General features: G+C 44.5%; 1 protein-coding gene across 3 annotated transcripts in view; it reads right to left on the bottom strand.

Annotated features, from left to right (window-relative positions):
- LOC120485860 (neprilysin-like) overlaps nucleotides 1–18985 on the bottom strand; it is a 289808-nt gene that overhangs the window by 115227 nt on the left and 155596 nt on the right. For 2 of the 3 annotated variants that reach the window (XM_089135413.1, XM_089135415.1), the window contains 5 exons: nucleotides 9626–9744; nucleotides 9242–9307; nucleotides 8565–8699; nucleotides 4894–4995; nucleotides 4582–4718 (listed from right to left, as the gene is read on the bottom strand). In XM_089135413.1, coding sequence (XP_088991539.1) covers nucleotides 4582–4718; nucleotides 4894–4995; nucleotides 8565–8699; nucleotides 9242–9307; nucleotides 9626–9744 — 559 coding nt within the window. The remainder of the gene's footprint in view (nucleotides 1–4581; nucleotides 4719–4893; nucleotides 4996–8564; nucleotides 8700–9241; nucleotides 9308–9625; nucleotides 9745–18985) is intronic. The other variant, XM_089135414.1, reaches the window with a different exon arrangement.

The raw sequence follows: 18985 nt of genomic DNA, 5'->3' as shown, positions 1-18985 counted from the left end.
ATCATTTGGATTTAATAGACGTCCGGGCCGTGGAACACTGGACCAGCTCTATACTTTCTACAGGGTGCTGGAGAGTTCATGGGAGTTTGCCCAACCAGTCCACATGTGTTTTGTGGATTTGGAGAAGGCATTCGACTGTGTCCCCCGAGGCGGCTCGTGGAGGGTGCTCCAGGAATATGGGGTCCGGGGTCCTTTGCTAAGGGCTGTCCAGTATGACCGAAGCAGGAGCTTGGTTCGCATTGCCGGTAGTAAGTCAGACTTCTTCCCAGTGCATGTTGGACTCTGGCAGGGCTGCCCTTTGTCGCCGGTTCTGTTCATGATTTTTATGGACAGAATTTCTACGCACAGCCAGGGGCCGGAGGGTGTCAGGTTTGGGGACCACACGATTTAGTCTCTTTGCGGATGATGTTGTCGTGTTGGCCCCTTCACAACAGGACCTTCAGCATGCACTGGGACTGTTTGCAGCCGAGTGTGAAGCGGCTTGGATGAAGATCAGCACCTCCAAATCCGAGGCCATGGTCCTCAGTCGGAAAAGGGTGGTTTGCTGACTTCAGGTTGGTGGAGAGATCCTTCCTCAAGTGGAGGAGTTTAAGTATCTTGGGGTTTTGTTCACGAGTGAGGGAAGGATGGAACGGGAGATTGACAGACGGATCGGTGCAGCTTCTGCAGTAATGCGGTCGATGCACCGGTCTGTTGTGGTGAAGAAGGAGATGAGCCGTAAGGCACGTTCCTACTTTCACCTATGGTCATGAGCTTTGGGTCATGACCGAAAGCACAAGATCTCGGATACAGGCGGCCGAAATTAGCTTTCTCCACAGGGTGGCTGGGCGATCCCTTAGAGATAGGGTGAGAAGCTCGGTCACTCGGGAGGAGCTCAGAGTAGAGCCGCTGCTTCTCCACATCGAGAGGGGTCAGCTGAGGTGGCTCGGGCATCTGTTCCGGATGCCTCCTGGACGCCTTCCTGGGGAGGTGTTCCGGGCAAGTCCCACTGGGCGGAGACCCCGGGGAAGACCTAGGACACGCTGGAGAGACTATGTCTCCCGGCTGGCCTGGGAACGCCTCGGTATCCCCCCAATAGAGCTGGAGGAAGTGTCTAGGGAGAGGGAAGTCTGGGCATCTCTACTTAGACTGCTGCCCCCGCGACCCGGCCCCGGATGAGAAGAAGATGGATGGATGGATTTAATAGAAAACGCTTCTTTTCTCTTCAGGTGATTTCATCTAAGACTGTGTCTAAAGTCAGTTGTAGTTGTTCTGCTCGTCTCTTTTTCCATTCTCTTCTTTCCTTCAGTGATTCTGTTTGTTAACAGGCTTATTAAGGTTGAGATGACTCAATGTTTAATATACACTGATTTTGTGGCTCAGATAAAGTTCAGTTCTGGCTTATTTCTTTGCTCTTGGCTGACATATGGCATTGCTATGGCCTGCTTGTGGCCCAGATCTGGCAAACAGGAGTGGGCCACCCAAGCGCCATCAGTCATTGCTGCATGTGGGCCAGATCTACATGCCGAAAGTGCCAGCTGTGGGCCGGATCTGGTCCGAAACAATGTTGCTATGTGGGGTGTGTTCCGCCATGCCCCCACTTTCTTATAAGGAGTGGTGAACATGATCTATGTGTGATATGCTCAGGAACGGAGCATGCTAGATCTTCTCTTGGGGGAGGCGACTGCACTCACTGTGAGAAATTCACTTTCAGGAAGCCGAAGCTCATGTCCAGCTCTCTTCTCGAGGGATGTGAGTAAGCCGTCTGTGCCCTATGGATAGGGTTCCACATCTGCCAAGTTGGCGTGTCGACTTCAATCAAGAGTTTGAGAAGGTCTCTGCCCTTTCCCTTGCTGCTGTTAGAGGTGGTTACTCGAGCGGTAGAGAAACATAGAAGTGAAACATAGGCCAGAAGTCAAAACAAGAAAGGTAAGCTATGAGTGCTTTCTCACTAGCGGTCAGGGACATCAGCCCCATAAACATCAGCCATTTTTTCCAGACCTCCACACTAAGGGGTCAAGGTCTTGAAATAATCGGCTTGTATCAATACTCCCTCTATGTTACGTCATTTGACCTTTCTCCGGCCAATGTGATGGCTTGTTTTCCACACGTGCTTCAGACACCAGCTCACGCAGAACTTTTCCATAATGTCACCGTCACAATGCAACATCTCATTCCCTCTCAGAGAACCGTTGCATGCGTAACCTGAGACGTTCTTCTGTATTTTTTTGTGTACACATCTTTAAATTTTGCTGTATTTTTTAAAACAAAAAAAAAATGAGTCAAGAAACTTTAAGATGTTAGTCACTATGATTTTTTTTCATAATAAATTAATTGTGCACATCATTATTTTTTTTTCATGTGTACTCATGATCTTTAATCAAAAATTTTAATGTCCCCTTCCCCTCGCAATGACATCTCTGATGACATGAGCAAAGACCTAGCATTAAGGTTTTCCAATAGCCAGATGAGTTTTAAAACCTCTCCTCAAGCAAACTGTCCCTAACATGAAACAAATGCTGCAGGTAGCAAATGAAATTGACGTCCTGATGGAAAAACTCAGGCCTTGTCCCATATTAAGTCGCCTCACTCTGTTTTTGTTCCATGCTGACTTTAAAAAGTGTTTCAAATTGTTTCTGATTCATTTGTCAAGGTTAGCACATTGACTTGTAGGATACAGCATCTCATTCAGTGTGCATATTTTGGAAATGTAGTTAGCCCATGCTGATATTCCATGTAAGAAAATTTACAAGCATAGTATGCATATCGTATAGAAATCTAGAAATGTAATATAATATAATATAGTGTGGTTCTGTTCTATAGGAGGATCTTTGTTGACATCATTGTACGCATACGCGAGTCGTTGGGTGGCAAGAAAACAATAGACTGACCGGCAGTAAAGACGCGACAAACACTTTCAAGAGAGTTAGCAGGCAAAATCCAGAATATATACAGGGGTTGGACAATGAAACTGAAACACCTGGTTTTACAACACAATAATTTGTTAGAATGGTGAGGGCCTCATTTTGCATCCAAATACAGCACCAATTGACAGATAGAAGTCCTTCACAGTGACCAGAGGGATTATGAGCCGTTCCTCTTCCAGAACAGTGTCCAGGTCACTGTATGATGCTGGTGGACTCGCTCCTCCAAAACACCTCAATAATATTCAGATCTGGTGACTGTGCAGACCATGGGAGATGTTCAATGTCACTTTCATCTTCATCAAACCCTTCTGTCACAAGTCTTGCTGTGTGTGTTGGTGCATGAACATGCTGATACACGGTTTGAGCATCAGGTGCTCATGATCCTCCAGAAGGGTTTGGTAGTCCTCGGCAGTGTCGTGTCCATCAAATACAATCAGGATTGTCATGATATTGGAGCTCAAACCATCACTGATCCACCCGTGCTTCACTCTGAAGATTGGCCGCCAGGCATATAGATGTGAAACCTCCAACATTCGCCAGTGTTTCAGTTTCATTGTCCAACCCCTGTACAAAATCCACTTTAATATCTGACGACCGGAGGAGGTTTGGAGAGAAGCTCAAAATTTGTATTGGTGACAAAATTGAAGTTATTCAAAGCCCATTTGTGATTTGGGATGTCAAAAAACGTCGGTCCGACTCGCCCGTGTCTTGGCCACTATAATCTGCTGGGGAGACATTTATTCTTATTTAATAGAAACCCCTGGACCCTTCACTCATGAAAGATTAAAGGCTTTCAAAAGTCGGGAGGGCTATGATTATTTTGTTTCTCGAAAAGTTGGGCCGATCTTTTCTGCCAAACAGAAAGCAGTGATAGTGCTAAAAGCAACATGACATCATGACTTTTGCTTAAACATACACGCCACTTTCAAATCAAGTGGCGTGTTATCTTTATGCATTTTGAGCTATGCGTGTATGTCTCTGCCGTTAAATGAAGCGAAACGAAGCAAAATGTAGATCTACATCTGGGGAGAGATATTTTTTTCCTAGGATGGTAGGGTAAGACTCATAAATGGTATTAACCACAGTGACGGGTAGGTTTAGGTACGGGGTTGGGGTAGGTCATATTTATATACAGTAATGTAACATTAAGTCAATGGCATTCATAAACACGCCGAAAATAGATTATGCGTGTTGGAAATACGAATTAACGTGTAATACATGCGCCATTTCATGAGATCAGTCTGTTAAAGCAGAGGTTAGACCTGGCCAAGCAAAGTCACAGCGTGATTCGTATCTCACGTGGGTGATCGCAGAACGGAGAATTAATCACTGCTCACTGCAAAGCCAGGTAAAAATCTTCATTGATCAGTGTTCTTATTTATCTATTTTTTTAAAATGAAATGAAAAACTTTTTATCAGGCCCTCAACAAGCCGTACAATCGACCACACAGCAAGAGTGAACCATCCTCTTCTCTAAATCCTCCTCCAAACGTGCAAAACAATCAAATTACAGGTATCTAGTGGTGTTTCTTGCCACACGATTCCCACGATGCAACGCAACAAACGTAAACAATGACGTCACAAAAGATCCTCCTATAGCAACGTGTTTTATACATTTTAAAAGCATATTTTAGACTAGAACACTAGAAAGAAAACTGTGCATGCAGTGAACTACCTCTTTGTGTACTTGGCAAGAACAGGATTGAGCCTCTTAAAGTAATTTGGGGCGTACACAATAACCTTCTCACTGTCTGTAATAGGAACACCAACTGTATCCATGATCTTGTTAGTAAAGAGCGTCCAGTTGAACACCTGAATAGGAGCAGTGCAGAACAAAATCTGTTATTTAATTTATATGAGGATAAGAAAAAAATAATACTGTTCATTAAAGATCAAATGATTTAAATGATTTATATTATAGGATAAAATATAGAATTTTATGCAGTAGCATGCGTGGTAGCTTTTCTTCTTCTTCTTTTTTTTTTACCCTGGAATCAAAGTTCAGGGTGAAGTTGTTGTTCAGGGTCTCCAGAGGCACCTTGTTATAAAGCAGAACCGGGTTGTTTCTGTCCTCTGGTGTGTCTGTGGCCTATGACGACAGGGAGAGCATGGATTTCAGTGCAGTGCAGATGTAAGGAGATACAAAAGGTTTTTGTCCAGTTTTCTTCTGCCATTCCAGTCCCTCCAATTTATATATACACAGCAGCCCAATCCCCTAATATTTTAATTCATTTTACTTCTTTATTTGTTTCTTCACATTGCTTCAATAGAGAATCAAATCTAGGACATGTAGAATGCTGTGTATACTCCTCTGAACCAACTCCACTGCTGTTGCATAAATCCATTTGCCACCGTAGCACCGTTGGGATTTTTACTGAGCATGAGCATTTAAATGGATTATTATTGTCAAGAACAATATCTCAGCAGCAGTGTGGGTCTCACTTAAGCTCCAACACAAATAACTACGCCTGTAATGCATACTGTGTAAACTGTAAAGAAATGAGCTCACTATCATAAAAGGTAAAAAAAAAAAAAAACTCACTGAGCGAAAGATGGCAGTGATGTTTTCCAAAGTTGTGCTGTACAGCCACTCTAGCCAATTGTTTCAGTGTGGAGCACAAACACAACATATGAGTGAAGCAAAGAAACACACTGTTCCTTGGGCAAGTTCAATAAAATTTCCAGTTACTCCCTATTATTTTCCATATTTAGCTTTTAAAAAGCACAAATGTTTTCATACATGTGTACAGTACAAATTTGGTACAGTAAATACTGTATTTAAAATGAAATAAAAAAGTAAATAAAATTGTATGGTCCCTTTCTTTCTAGCCCCTGGATTTACACCACATGGTAAAAGGTTTGTGGAAACCTGAACATCACATCACATGAACATCAGGTTTATGTTCAGATTTCATGGTCTTAGGCTTGTTCGGCTTGAACCGGCACAGCACAGACCGATCGGTTTATAACATCAAAGCAGCGCAAGAGCGATTCAAAAGCATACAGAGCCGACTACTCTGTAAACACTCTTGCGATACTTTGATATCATACACTGATCAGTCTGTGCAGCACTGGTTCAAGTAGAACAAGTCTCTTGTGTCATTGTCTTTGTCATGTTTCCTGGTGTCATGTGATTCCCATGTCTTCTGTGCTGTCATGTTGTCATTGACTACGTTTACATGCAGCCAATAACCCGTTCAAAACCGGGATATTAGCAATAACCCGGTCGCGAACGGCCATGTAAACACCGGCAAAACCCCGAATATTGCTCATATCCCGGATTTTAAACCTGGGGTACCCCTTTTCTAACCCTAATCTTTGGTCATGTAAACGCGCATTGGCATATCCCCATAGTGATTTGTGTTCTACGCGTGTTCTATTCGCAAGGAATCTTGGTCTTTTGAGTAGAGAAACTTCTTGGCGCATACAAAAATCCGCGCAGAGTATATCGGAAGTAAACATGGCAAGACCAGGCGAGACACAGCACAGCATACTTCTGGAGCGAGGTCAGTAACGTTACCGGCATCAAAGCGCAAAAAAGACGATCGCTATCTGCCCCGAACTATCCATTATCCGCAGTCTTGAGTTTCATGCCATACCTTTGTTTTATGTTTGATTTTGTTTTGAGTATTAATAAACTGTACTTGGGTTCTACAACTTGCCTTAAAGGATTAGTTCACTTTTGAAAAAACTTTTGCTGATAATTTACTCACCCCCATGTCATCCAAGATGTCCATGTCTTTCTTTCCTTAGTCGAAAAGAAATTAAGGTTTTTGATGAAAACATTCCAGGATTTTTCTCCATATAATGGACCAGGTCCAACCGAGGTCCAAACGACTGTTAATAACAGTTTCAGATGCAGCTTCAAATGTCTTTAAACGACACCAGATGATGAATAAGGGTCTTATCATGTGAAACGATCGGTTATTTCAAAGCTTATTCCAAAAATGTAACTTTTCTAAGGACAAATGCTAGCCTTGTAATATACTGTGAGGCGCGTTTGCAATGTCACGTAATACGTAATTTCGTTCAAAAGGTCACGGGCGACGTAGCCGGAAGTACAGAATCAAAATCGCCCGACATCGTTGTTTTACCTTTTAATTCCTTTTTTGTAAACGGCGTTTGAGTTAGTTTTCACGTTCAACCTATGCGTTCAACTTGTAAACACTCTGACTCTGTACTTCCGGCTACGTCGCCCGTGACCTTTTGAACGTAATTACGTATTACGTGACGTTGCAAACGCGCCTCACAGAATGGAGAAAGGCTAGCATTTGTCCTTAGAAAAGTTACATTTTTGGAATAAGCTTTGAAATAACCGATCGTTTCGCATGATAAGACCTTTATTCATCGTCTGGTGTCGTTTAAAGACATTTGAAGCTGCATCTGAAACTGTTATAACTGTCGTTTGGACCTTGGTTGGAACTGGTTCCCATGGAAGTCCATTATAAGGAGAAAAATCCTGGAATGTTTTCATCAAAAACCTTAATGGAAATTTAAATTTAAAGGAAAGAAAGACATGGACATCTTGGATGACATGGGGGTGAGTAAATTTTCAGCAAAAGTTTTTTCAAAAGTGAACTAATCCTTTAAGTGGACTCCATGTTAAACACATGCCAAACATGAGGGCTTAAATACACAAAACACACCTGTGCACAATGAAACATTGAACCAATAGGCTTGTTCGACTTCAAGCAGCTCTGCGCAGACTGATCGGTGGCTGACTTGAAGCAGTGCATGCTGGTTAGAAATTTTGTCCGACTTGATGCAGCGCTGACTCCACATGACTGTGACGTATGCTATCAAAGTACCGCGAGAGCGTTTCGAGAGTAGCCGGAGGATTCAGCCAGTGCATATTCTCAAGAGCAGCTGCACAAGCTCTGATGACAACACAGCTGTTCCACGATTCTCCGGATTCACCGCATGACAACGATCACGTGCGTTTCGTGTTTATTCTCACACTTTTAGTTCCACTAAAGCTCAGAAATCAGTCTTTTATAACAGTAAACTGTCTTTTCATATAGTGGCGATGTTATATTGTGTCATGTTAAGCTAAATAAAACTGATTAAAAAACGTTGACTCCACTTCATTGATATAGGCTTATTTTAAACTTTATTCTAGTTCAAACCATAGACTGTTGGTGGGGGTGGGGGTTGGTTGCATGACACTTGCACTCGTAAAGTCTCTCGCTCGCTTTCCCTCTCTGAGAGTGTGCACACAAACTGTGTTTGGAGCATAATCTCTGTCTCGCGTGCACGCTCACTCTACAATCCGGGAGAATTTAACTAATTTGCGGCATTACTACTCGATCACGAGTTGATCATCAGGTAGATATATAGGTAGATATATAGAAAAACTCATATTCCAGGCATTTGACCGACCAGGTTCACACTTCAGCGTGAGCAATCAGGGGTGTGGCGTGTGAAACCAATCAAATGCGGGTGTCTCACAGCCAATGCGTGAGAGTTGGCAGCTATAAAATTTGCCTTACGTTTGGTAACATGGAAAAATTAGGCTCTTGCAGCATATATTATAGAACATCTGGTGATATTTAAGTGCTGCATTTACTATTAATCTTCTCAATAGATTGAAAGGTGTTGATTACTACAGTATATCAGGTCTGTTAAGACAGCAGAATTTTAGAAGCTTCCCATGCTTACGTTAGCAATTTCCTTTTCCATCATCATTACCCGGGCAACCTCTTGCTTGATATTAGTGTCATTAACCTTCAGACCCCGGTCAGTTCGGATAAGCTTTGCCAAGTCAGTCATGAAGTTCTCATATGTTACACAGGCCTGAGAAAAACAAAAACAAATTGAAAACACATGAGTGCTAAATTCAATACCTGTTAGCATGCACATGTTCTTAATTTATATGCAGTATGACAGCACCCATTTCCTGGCTTCACAGTTGTTTAGGAAGCATTTGTGCACTCTATAGGAAATTATTCAAGCTAATTCCTTCTTTCCTCTCATCCTCTGCTTTCCTGCTAACATAATAACCACTGATAATCTTTGAAATGGAAACAAAAGACAAGATCTTGATCCAAGTGTTTCCATCTGTTTTGGGGCAAATTTAGGCTCCCCCACTTTCTTTATTGCCTTTTTTGTTTCAAATTAACCAGGTCTGAAAAATATTAAAGGGAAATAGCACTTATAAGTCTGAACTGTAACCGTAAATAACAATCAGTTTATGACAACAAACAGTTTGTATCTGAACAGTTCAAGAGTGACTGTTTCTCCAAGAGAAATGAAATGCAAATTGGAGAACCAGGAAGAAAGAACCAACAATTTAGTTTCTGAAAATCCACTTGTTCCTTTTTAACACGCAATTTTACCTCCTCGTATGGCCCAGTGCACACATAGTAGTCTCTTGAGGCAAGGCCAAGACTTGGCTGGTCGAACTGGCACAGAGAATAAAAACAAGAGTCAATCACGCTTTCATTCCTAATTTGAAAATCCAATGCATCCACATGTAGCACCACCCTAATAAACCTGTATCAGTTACTCCAATTAAAAAAATGAACAGACCCATGAACAATAATACTGGTTTGTTTAAAGGAATTATGTGATAAGAAGTCTTTGGACTGACTTGGAGATACAAGGTACAGGCTTGTAGAGAAAGTTTTTTTTTTTCTGCCATGGTGAAGTGTTTTAAACAAAACTAAACATGGATTTGTGTTTGTATGCAAAATAGGTAGTCTGTTGTTGAGCACACCTACATGAAGGATGTGTGCAGTGGAGTCTCGGTCATCTGTACCAATAAAAAGGCTAATTAGGACTTGCTTTCCATATTTTTCATTAAGTTTGGCTATGGCATGTTCTGCAATCCAATTCATTCCTGTAGAGGAGGAGAGAGGAAAAATTGGGATACAATGTACATATAAGGTAATTAGGGTTCGCTTTCAAGGGAACTTCGAGCTGCGTTAAGATGCGGTGGGAACGCTCTGCGTGATTGCGTTGTGCAGCACATGTAAACAGTCCAATGGAAGAGCGAGATTTCATAGGCGGTGACGTCATAAACCAGGAAACTATAAAGCACCCCCGAAAACAGACCACGACAGCTTCTGTTGCTTTCAGCAAGCGCTCTCTGTATATCTGTCCTTGTCTATTTGAAGAGTTTGGTTCCAAAACGCGATAAACGCCATTTAAAAAAAAAATGAGTTACTGCAAAAATCTGTATTGTATCTGGTCGGTCTTGAAAAGTCAATGTTTAATTTTACGCAAAATGCGATATCTGCCATGTTATTAGGTAATGTTTTCTCCCTCTTTCCAAACCGCGACAAACGCCAGTCTCCCTTCTCTGCAAAATGCGATACATCTGCTCAACCAATCACAATGCACCATTCCACGCAATGTAAACAGTAACGGCAGTGCTTTAACTCCGGCTTCCTAGGTTTGCTCAGAGCCGTTACTCATCTATTTTGTACTTTTCGATCAACAAACAAACAAAAAAATTAATAATTTTGACAGCATTGGTGAACCTGCGGAGGGTAAGGCATCCTGCATGGGTAAACGTGATATCAAAATCCAATCATTTATGTGAGATAAAGAAGATAAGGCACTGAGGAAATGGAGGAGGAAATGCCGGCTGTTGCTTGTTCTCACACGACAGCATCAAACTTCTGTCACGCTGACACACTGACCCCAGGGGATCTTTTGAAAAACTTTCAGTTGTTTTATTCAAAGTCAACGCAAACCGAGCAGGACCAAGCCATTTTACAGCTGATCGCCGTCAAAAAAATTCAGCGGCGACGTCCCAATCTTGACAACAGCGATATGCAGAAGTAATGTTAGATCATGCTTAATGAATCATAATTCATGATGATGTGCTCATCTTAGTTAATGTTTTAATTAAGGTGTTGTTCACCATGAAGTCATGAATGAAAAACGTTGAACTGTTAAAAAAAACTGTTGTTAGTTCCTGATGATATTAATTTATGAATTAATGTATAATTCATAATTCATAACCCTTAGAGTGTTACCGAATATTGTTATATTAAACAATGGATTTATAGTATGCACAAGAAAACAAATCCAATGTGTATAAAATTTTATTTTGATTAATTGCATTTTGAAAAAAAATCTGTTTTTATAATAAATCTTTGAAAATCAAAACCTGGATTTAATTTTGTATTGTTATTATAACCTACAAATGCTATGTGAAAATTTGAAACAGAAAATAGTGGTTTTCATCTGCCCATTTTCTTGCTAAAGAAACATCTCAGGTTACGTATGTAACCCTGGTTCCCTGAGAGGGAACGAGAGCTGCGTTTGGAACGCGGTGGGAACGCTCTGCGTGATTGTGTCGTGAAGCACGTGTATAAACAGTCCAATGGAAGAACGAGACGTCATAGGCGATGACGTCATGACCAGGAAAACTATAAAGCACCCCAGAAAACAGACCGCATCAGCTTCTGAAAAGGCCTGAAGCAAGTCGATCACAGGCATGCAGGAAGTATGGCAGGCGAACGCACCTCTCGTTCCCTCTCAGGGGAACATACGTAACCTGAGACGTTCCCTTTCAAGGGAACTCAAGCTGCGTTTGGAACGCGGTGGGAACTCCATACCTACGACGCCATATGACAAATGCCTGTACTAAATAAAATAGCACACTAAGACAAAAGCACCCTAGACCCTGGAGTGGAGCCTAGGTCAAAGTCATAAAAACGAACAAATGTATGCTGTGAGGACCAACCTGCCGCACTACAAATATCGTGCAACGAAACCCCAGATATTAAGGCTTTCGAGGCTGCCATACTCCTAGTCGAGTGGGCGCGGACAGCTAAAGGTGAAGGCTGACCGACCGCTTCGTAAGCAAGTGTAATAGCCTCAACTACCCACTTGCTCATAACCTGCTTGGAGGCAGGGCAACTTCTCTTAGTTGACCCGAAATAGACAAACAATTGATCTGATTTACGCCGCAGGGAAGCTCTGTGGACATAAGCATCCAAAGCCCGAACAGGGCACAGCAGATTAAGCTTTTCCTGATCAGGAGAGAGAAAAGGTGGAGGACAAAAGGCCTGCAGAACTATAGGACCCGACACACTAGTGGGTACTTTAGGAATATAACCCGGCCTAGGGTGAAGAAAAGCTTTAACCATGCCAGGAGCAAATTCCAAGCACGAAGAAGCAACTGAAAGGGCTTGTAAATCACCTATTCTCTTAATAGAAGAAATAGCAATGAGAAACAAAGTCTTTAATGTAAGGAACTTTTCCGAAATCTCCTCAATGGGCTCAAAGGGAGCCAAAGCCAAGCCTTCCAGTACTACGGCCAAATCCCAGGCCAGTGTTCTCGTGCGCTGAGCAGGCCTAAGCCTCAAAGTGCCATGGAGAAACCGAACAATGAGGGGATCTCTCCCCAAAGATAAACCACCCAAAGGAGAGTGGTAGGCAGAAATAGCCGCCACATACACCTTCAAAGTGGATGGGGATAATCCAGCAGAAAACCGTTCTTGCAAAAAATCAAGTACTGTACCAATCGGGCAGCTAACAGGATTACAATTGCGTTCTACACACCAAGTAGAGAACAGTTTCCATTTCAAAGCGTACAGTCTTCTCGTGGAGGGAGCTCTAGATTGGAGTATGGTCTCCACGACCTCAGTCGAGAGACCTGACTCTATGAGCTCGGCCCCCTCAGGGGCCAAGCCCACAGTTTCCACAACTCCGGGCGAGGGTGATAAATTGAGCCCCCTGCTTGGGACAGCAGGTCCCTTCTGATCGGAATCTCCCATGGAGAGCCATCTAGAAGAGAAACTAGGTCCGAGAACCAGACTCGGGCCGGCCAGTGGAAACTCCCATGGAGAGCCATCTAGAAGAGACACTAGGTCCGAGAACCAGACTCGGGCCGGCCAGTGGATTCTCCCATGGAGAGCCGTCTAGAAGAGACACTAGGTCCGAGAACTAGACTCTGGCCGGCCAGTACGGGGCTACTAACAAAAGACTGACCCCTTCCTGGCGAACCCTCTCCAGAACTCCCGTAATCAGAGATATTGGGAGAAAAGAGTACAGGCGCGGCCTCGGCCAAACCTGACCAATCGCATCCAGTCCGAGAGGAGCTGGGTGCGTGAGGGAAAACCACATTCGACAATGAGTTGAATCTGATGATGTGAAAAGGTCTACCTGAGCACGACCAAATTTCTCCCACAGGAGCTCCACCACCTCGGGGTGAAGTCTCCACTCCTTGGGCCTCAGCCCCTGCCTTGACAGGATATTTGCTCCCTGATTCAGATGCCCTGGAATAAAAAATGCCCTGAGAGACAGCAATTTCTCCAGAATATTCCTGAATATCTCCGGAAGATTCCGAAAGACAGCAATTTCTTTCGGAATCTCCCATGGAGAGCCGTCTAGAAGAGACACTAGGTCCGAGAACCAGACTCGGGCCGGCCAGTACGGGGCTACTAACAAAAGACTGACCCCTTCCTTGCGAACCCTCTCCAGAACTCCCGGAATCAGAGATATTGGGGGAAAAGCGTACAGGCGCGGCCTCGGCCAAACCTGACCCATCGCATCCAGTCCGAGAGGACCTGGGTGCGTGAGGGAAAACCACATTCTACAATGAGTTGAATCTGATGATGTGAAAAGGTCTACCTGAGCACGACTAAATTTCTCCCACAGGAGCTCCACCACCTCGGGGTGAAGTCTCCACTCCCCGGGCCTCAGCCCCTGCCTTGACAGAATATTTGCTCCCTGATTCAGATGCCCTGGAATAAAAACTGCCCTGAGAGACAGCAATTTCCCTTAGGCCCACAGAAGGATCTGATGAGCCAATTTGCAGAGGTGACGTGACCTCAGACCATGCGGACAAGCACATGGTGGCCTCTCAGGTCTGGCAGGAAGTGCTTGAGAGCTAGAAACACCGTCATCATTTCCAAACGATTTATGTGCCAGGAAACCTGATGGTCCTCCCAAAGACCTCTCGCCGAGCGACCACTCATGATTGCCCCCCACCCTGTGAGGGAAGCATCCGTCGAAAGCAAAACGTGTCGACAAGAAGCCCCCAACACTGGGCCCTGGGCGAGGAACCAAGGTTTGCTCCACATGACCAAGGCACGAAGGCATGACCTTGATCAAGCGAAACGGATTTCCCCTCGGGGAAAACCCCTTGGTCCTGAGCCACCACTGCAGGGGTCTCATGTACAGAAAGCCAAAAGTGATAACGTTGGACGCAGCTGCCATGAGACCCAACAGTCTTTGAAACTGTTTCACAGTGAGTGACCGGCCTAGTTTCACCCCTTTTACGGCTGAGAGAATCGATGAAATACGCGCTGGAGACAACTGTGCCCGCATCGTTGTCGAATCCCACACTACACCCAAAAAGTTCGTCCTCTGAGATGGGAGGAGAACACTCTTCTTGGCGTTGAGCCTCAGCCCTAACCGTTTCAAATGGGACAGAACGGCATCTCGATGCCGAACTGCCATCTGCTCTGAGTGAGCTAAAATCAGCCAATCGCCGATGTAATTTAACACACGGATGCCCTGGAGTCTGAGAGGAGCCAGGGCTGCATCCATGCATTTAGTGAAAGTGCGGGGTGATAACCCTAGGCCGAACGGAAGAACCCGATATTGGTACGCTTCGCCCCCCAAAAGCGAACCTCAGGAACTTCCTGTGATGAAGATGGATGGAAATATGAAAATAAGCGTCCTTCAAGTCTATCGTCATAAACCAGTCCTCGGACTGAATCTGTGACACTATCTGTTTGAGTGTAAGCATCTTGAACTTGAGTTTCTGAACTGTGTGGTTTAAAAGACGCAGGTCTAGAATAGGACGCAACCCCCCATCCTTTTTTGGAACAATAAAGTAGTGGCTGTAAAACCCTGACTCTCTGCTGGGAGGAGGAACCCTCTGCTCTTTTTTGCAGAAGTGTCAGTACTTCCTGCTCCCTGACCAGAGCCTGCTTGGAGTTCACCACGGTGGGAAGAACCCTTATAAACCTGGGCGGACGAGAACCGAACTGAATTCTGTAACCCGATTGTATAATCTGCAGGACCCAATGAGATACATTTGGCAGAAGTTTCCACGCTGCCAAAAAATCTACTAAGGGTACCAGTCTCTCGAGACTGGCCTCTGGATTTAATTGAACAGCCACTTCGGTGTCCTGAAGCGGATAACCGACAGGGAACAACCGACTTGGCTGTTCTACGACCTTTCTTTGGAGGATCGTCTGGGGACGCAGACACCTCGGTGCCCTGAAACGGATAACCGGCAGGGAACAACCGAACTGACGGCGCTGCGACTCCCCTCAGAGAGTCGCTCCCCAGAGGGCGCAGAGGAGAAACGATTCCTCAAAACTGTTTCTCCCCGAAGGGGACCACCCTCAGAAGCCTAACAGCCTTGGCGTCAGGACTTCTTCTTAGCCGAAGGTTTCTTAGAGACAATGACAGTCCTCAGATCTGACCTGTCTCTAATAGGCTTCGACTGCGAACGCCTGAGGAGGAGCCAGAGAAGCGACGCTTTCTTTTTGCTGTACTCTGTACTGCGAGGAGCTCGTAGTCGGCCAAGACTGCTCAGAACGCCCAGCAGTCTCAGGGATATTAGATCGGCGAGGAAGAAACTTCTGGAATGCTGCATTTTGTGTCTTACATTCTTGAAATCTTTCAATAAGCGTGTTTATAGAATCACCAAATAAACCAGAAGGTGATAGTGGAGCATCCAGATGGACAGATCTATCTCTATCTTTTAAATCAGATAAATTAAGCCACAGATGGCGCTTCGTAGCCACCAAAGCTGACATAGATCGACCCACAGATTTAGTCGTCTCTTTGGTGGCACGGAGAGATAGATCCGTCGCACGACGTAATTCGCGAATCACGTCAGCGCTGACTTCCTCACAATCATCCAAATCCCTAAGCAGGTCGGCTTGGTACGCTTGCAAAATAGACATGGTATGCAAGCATGCCGCAGCCTGACCCGCCGCCGAATATGCTTTACCCACCAGCGCTGAAGTTGATTTTAATGGCTTGGTGGGTAACGCCGGGGTTTTGAGAGATGACGCTCACTCACGAGAGAGATAGCTCTCGAGCGTCTCTTCAGCCTGAGGCATCGCCATATCAATCAAGAATCAAGAATCAATCAAGAATCAAGAATCACTTTATTCGCCAAATGCATCAGCAGATACACAGGAATTTGATATGACCATCAGTTACACACAAACTCACACACAAACATGTCTAAAACAATCAATAAAAAATAATAATAATAATAATAATAATAAATAATAATAAAATAGTCAGAATAGGGCTAATTCAGCTATTTAATAGGGAAATGGCTCTTGGAAAAAAACTATTTAAATGGCGTGAGGTCCTTGTCCTCACTGCTCTATACCTTCTCCCTGAAGGAAGCAGCCTAAAAATGTCACTTGCTGGATGAGACTGATCAGCAGCAATTTTAGCTGCCCTCTTTCTGACTCTGGCCTCATATAAGTCGTTAAGTGACAGCTGCCTCTGTCCAGTCAGCCTCTCAGCTGTGCGCACAATACGCTGTAGTCTGACCTTCGCCTGGGCTGATGCCGATGCAAACCAGACAGTAATGGATGCTGTAAGAAGGCTTTCCACAGTGGCCCTGTAAAATCTAGTCCGAATAGAGCTGGAAACGTTCAGTTTATTTAACTGTCTCAGAAAAAACATTCCACTATGAGCTCTCTTAAGAATGGAGGAACTATTTTCCTCCCATTTGAAGTCATTTGTGATAACGGTGCCTAAAAATTTAGTTGACTCCACCCTCTTCACAACAGAGCTCTTGATAGTTAGAGGTGGAAGGGAGGCGGGTGCCCTACGAAAATCTATCACCATTTCCACAGTCTTTTGCTGATTAAGCTCCAAGTTGTTCTCATCACACCATGCAACCAATTTTGACACTTCCTGCCTGTAAGCAGACTCGTCATTTCCCTTAATAAGGCCGACTAATGTGGTATCGTCTGCGAATTTAATCAGCTTGATGGAGCCATTGTTGGAAGTGCAATCATTGGTGTATAGTGAGTAGAGAAATGGTGACAGCACGCACCCCTGCGGTGCTCCAGTGTTAGTGGTCTGAGGATCAGACATGTGCTGGCCAAGCCGCACATACTGTTGTCGGTCACTAAAAAAATCCATAATCCAGCGGCAGATAGAGGATCCCACCCCCATCAGTGACAGCTTCTCCCCCAGTCGCTCAGGTAGAATAGTGTTGAAAGCTGCCCTGAAATCCACAAACAACATCCTTACGTAAGAGCCAGGAGAGTCAAGATGGTCCAGAGCATAATGCAGTCCTAAATTGACCGCATCATCTACCGAGCGGTTTGCCCTGTAAGCGAACTGTAGTTGATCAAGATAAGGAGCTGTGATGGGTTTAAGATGTGACAGAACCAGCCTTTCCAGACATTACATGACCACTGATGTAAGGGCCACCGGTCTGTAGTCGTTTAGGTCCACAGCTTTGTTTTTCTTCGGCACTGGGATAATGATTGATGACTTAAAACAACTCGGAACCCTGCATAAAACAATTGATTGATTAAAAATGTCCGTAAAAACTGGGGCTAGCTGACTTGCGCAGCATATAACCCGCGTCCTTCATCCCCATAACATTACTATAATTATGTGTCTGAGGATTAAAGACACGGAAAGACACAGGCTTTTTCCACGACCTCGACACCTCAGTGTGGAGATCGGGAAACAACGGGAGTCCCCAGCGTGGAGGCTGAACTCTGGATGCATGGCAAAAAATATCTCGTCTAATAAACTCTTTTTATTTATGCAAACATCCTGTTCTCCTGTTTCTGGCCACTCAGTATTTAATCTAGAAACAGCACGAGTTGAAACCTCCATAAACTCCTCATCTACAAGTGATTTATGATATGGTTTCGTGTGTTCATGTTCACTTGCATCAATACTGACGACATCCAATTCCTCAGAACTGGATAGTTGCAGACTTTGTGCCTCATCCCAGGGAGAAAAAGCGCAGCGCGTGCTTCTCCCTGAGATAAGGCACTAGATCCAACAGGTAAGGGCAGAGAAAGGGCAGAGCCCATCTCAAACCCCGCTGTTAGATCCATTTGCGATCCCCAAGACGAGCGCCGACGCTGTGCCTTGGCAGCAGCGGGACCCTCGCCTCGGGGAGCGTGCACCGAAGCGTCCTCCTCAAAGAACGCCCGGCGAGAGCGGAGCGTCTTCACAGACAGCTTCTCGCAATGCTCACAGTCAGCTCCCTCGAGAACTGACTGGGCATGCTCCACTCCCAAACAAGCAACACAAAGTTGATGTGTGTCCCCACCCGTGATGAAACGAGGGCAGGGAACAACACAACGCTTTTATTCTTGTTTAGCCATTATATTATATATTGTGAACAGACAGACAACAATAAATCAGACAGGGACAATTTCATACAGAGAGCGCTTGTGAAGGCACAGAAGCTGATGCGGTCTATTTTCTGGGGTGCTTTATAGTTTTAATGGTCATGACGTCATCGCCCATGATGTCTCGTTCTTCCATTGGACTGTTTATACACCTGCTTCACGACGCAATCACGCAGAGCGTTCCCATCGCGTTCCAAACGCAGCTTGAGTGCCCTTGAAAGGGAAACACAATTTTACTCAAATTCATCAAAATGGATTTATAGCGTTTTGCAACCAAACTCTTCATTTATTGTTGTTTGTCAAGCCCAGCATTCATTATTATGGTGAGCAAGCAAGTTTTAGACGTTGTGTTGTTTCCTGCCATCGTTATATCACAGGTGGGGATACACATGCTTTTTGTTGCTGTTTGGGAGTGGAGCATGCCAGCAGTCAGTTCTCAAGGGAGAGTTCTCGGGTTAAAGAGACGCTTGCGAGCTTTCTTTCTCCTGAGTCCGCATCATCATTATTAACCCCGACGTTACCCACCAGCCATCTTAAATAATGAATACATTTTTTATTAGGCAGTGGTCACAGTCTAGCCAATTAGAGACATGCAAGATCTGAGGACTGTTTTATCTCTAAAATAGCTTGGACAAAGAAGAAGCCCTGACACCAAGGCGATCAGGATTCTAAGGGTGGTCCCCTCTGGGGTAGGGATGGTTTTGAGAAAACGTTTCTCCTCGCAGGGTTGCAGCATTGCCAGTTCAGTTTCCC

The sequence above is a fragment of the Pimephales promelas genome, chromosome 10 (assembly GCF_988280905.1).
Source record: "Pimephales promelas chromosome 10, fPimPro1.hap1.1, whole genome shotgun sequence".
Taxonomy (NCBI): domain Eukaryota; kingdom Metazoa; phylum Chordata; class Actinopteri; order Cypriniformes; family Leuciscidae; genus Pimephales; species Pimephales promelas.
This window is presented reverse-complemented; position numbering and strand designations above follow the sequence as displayed.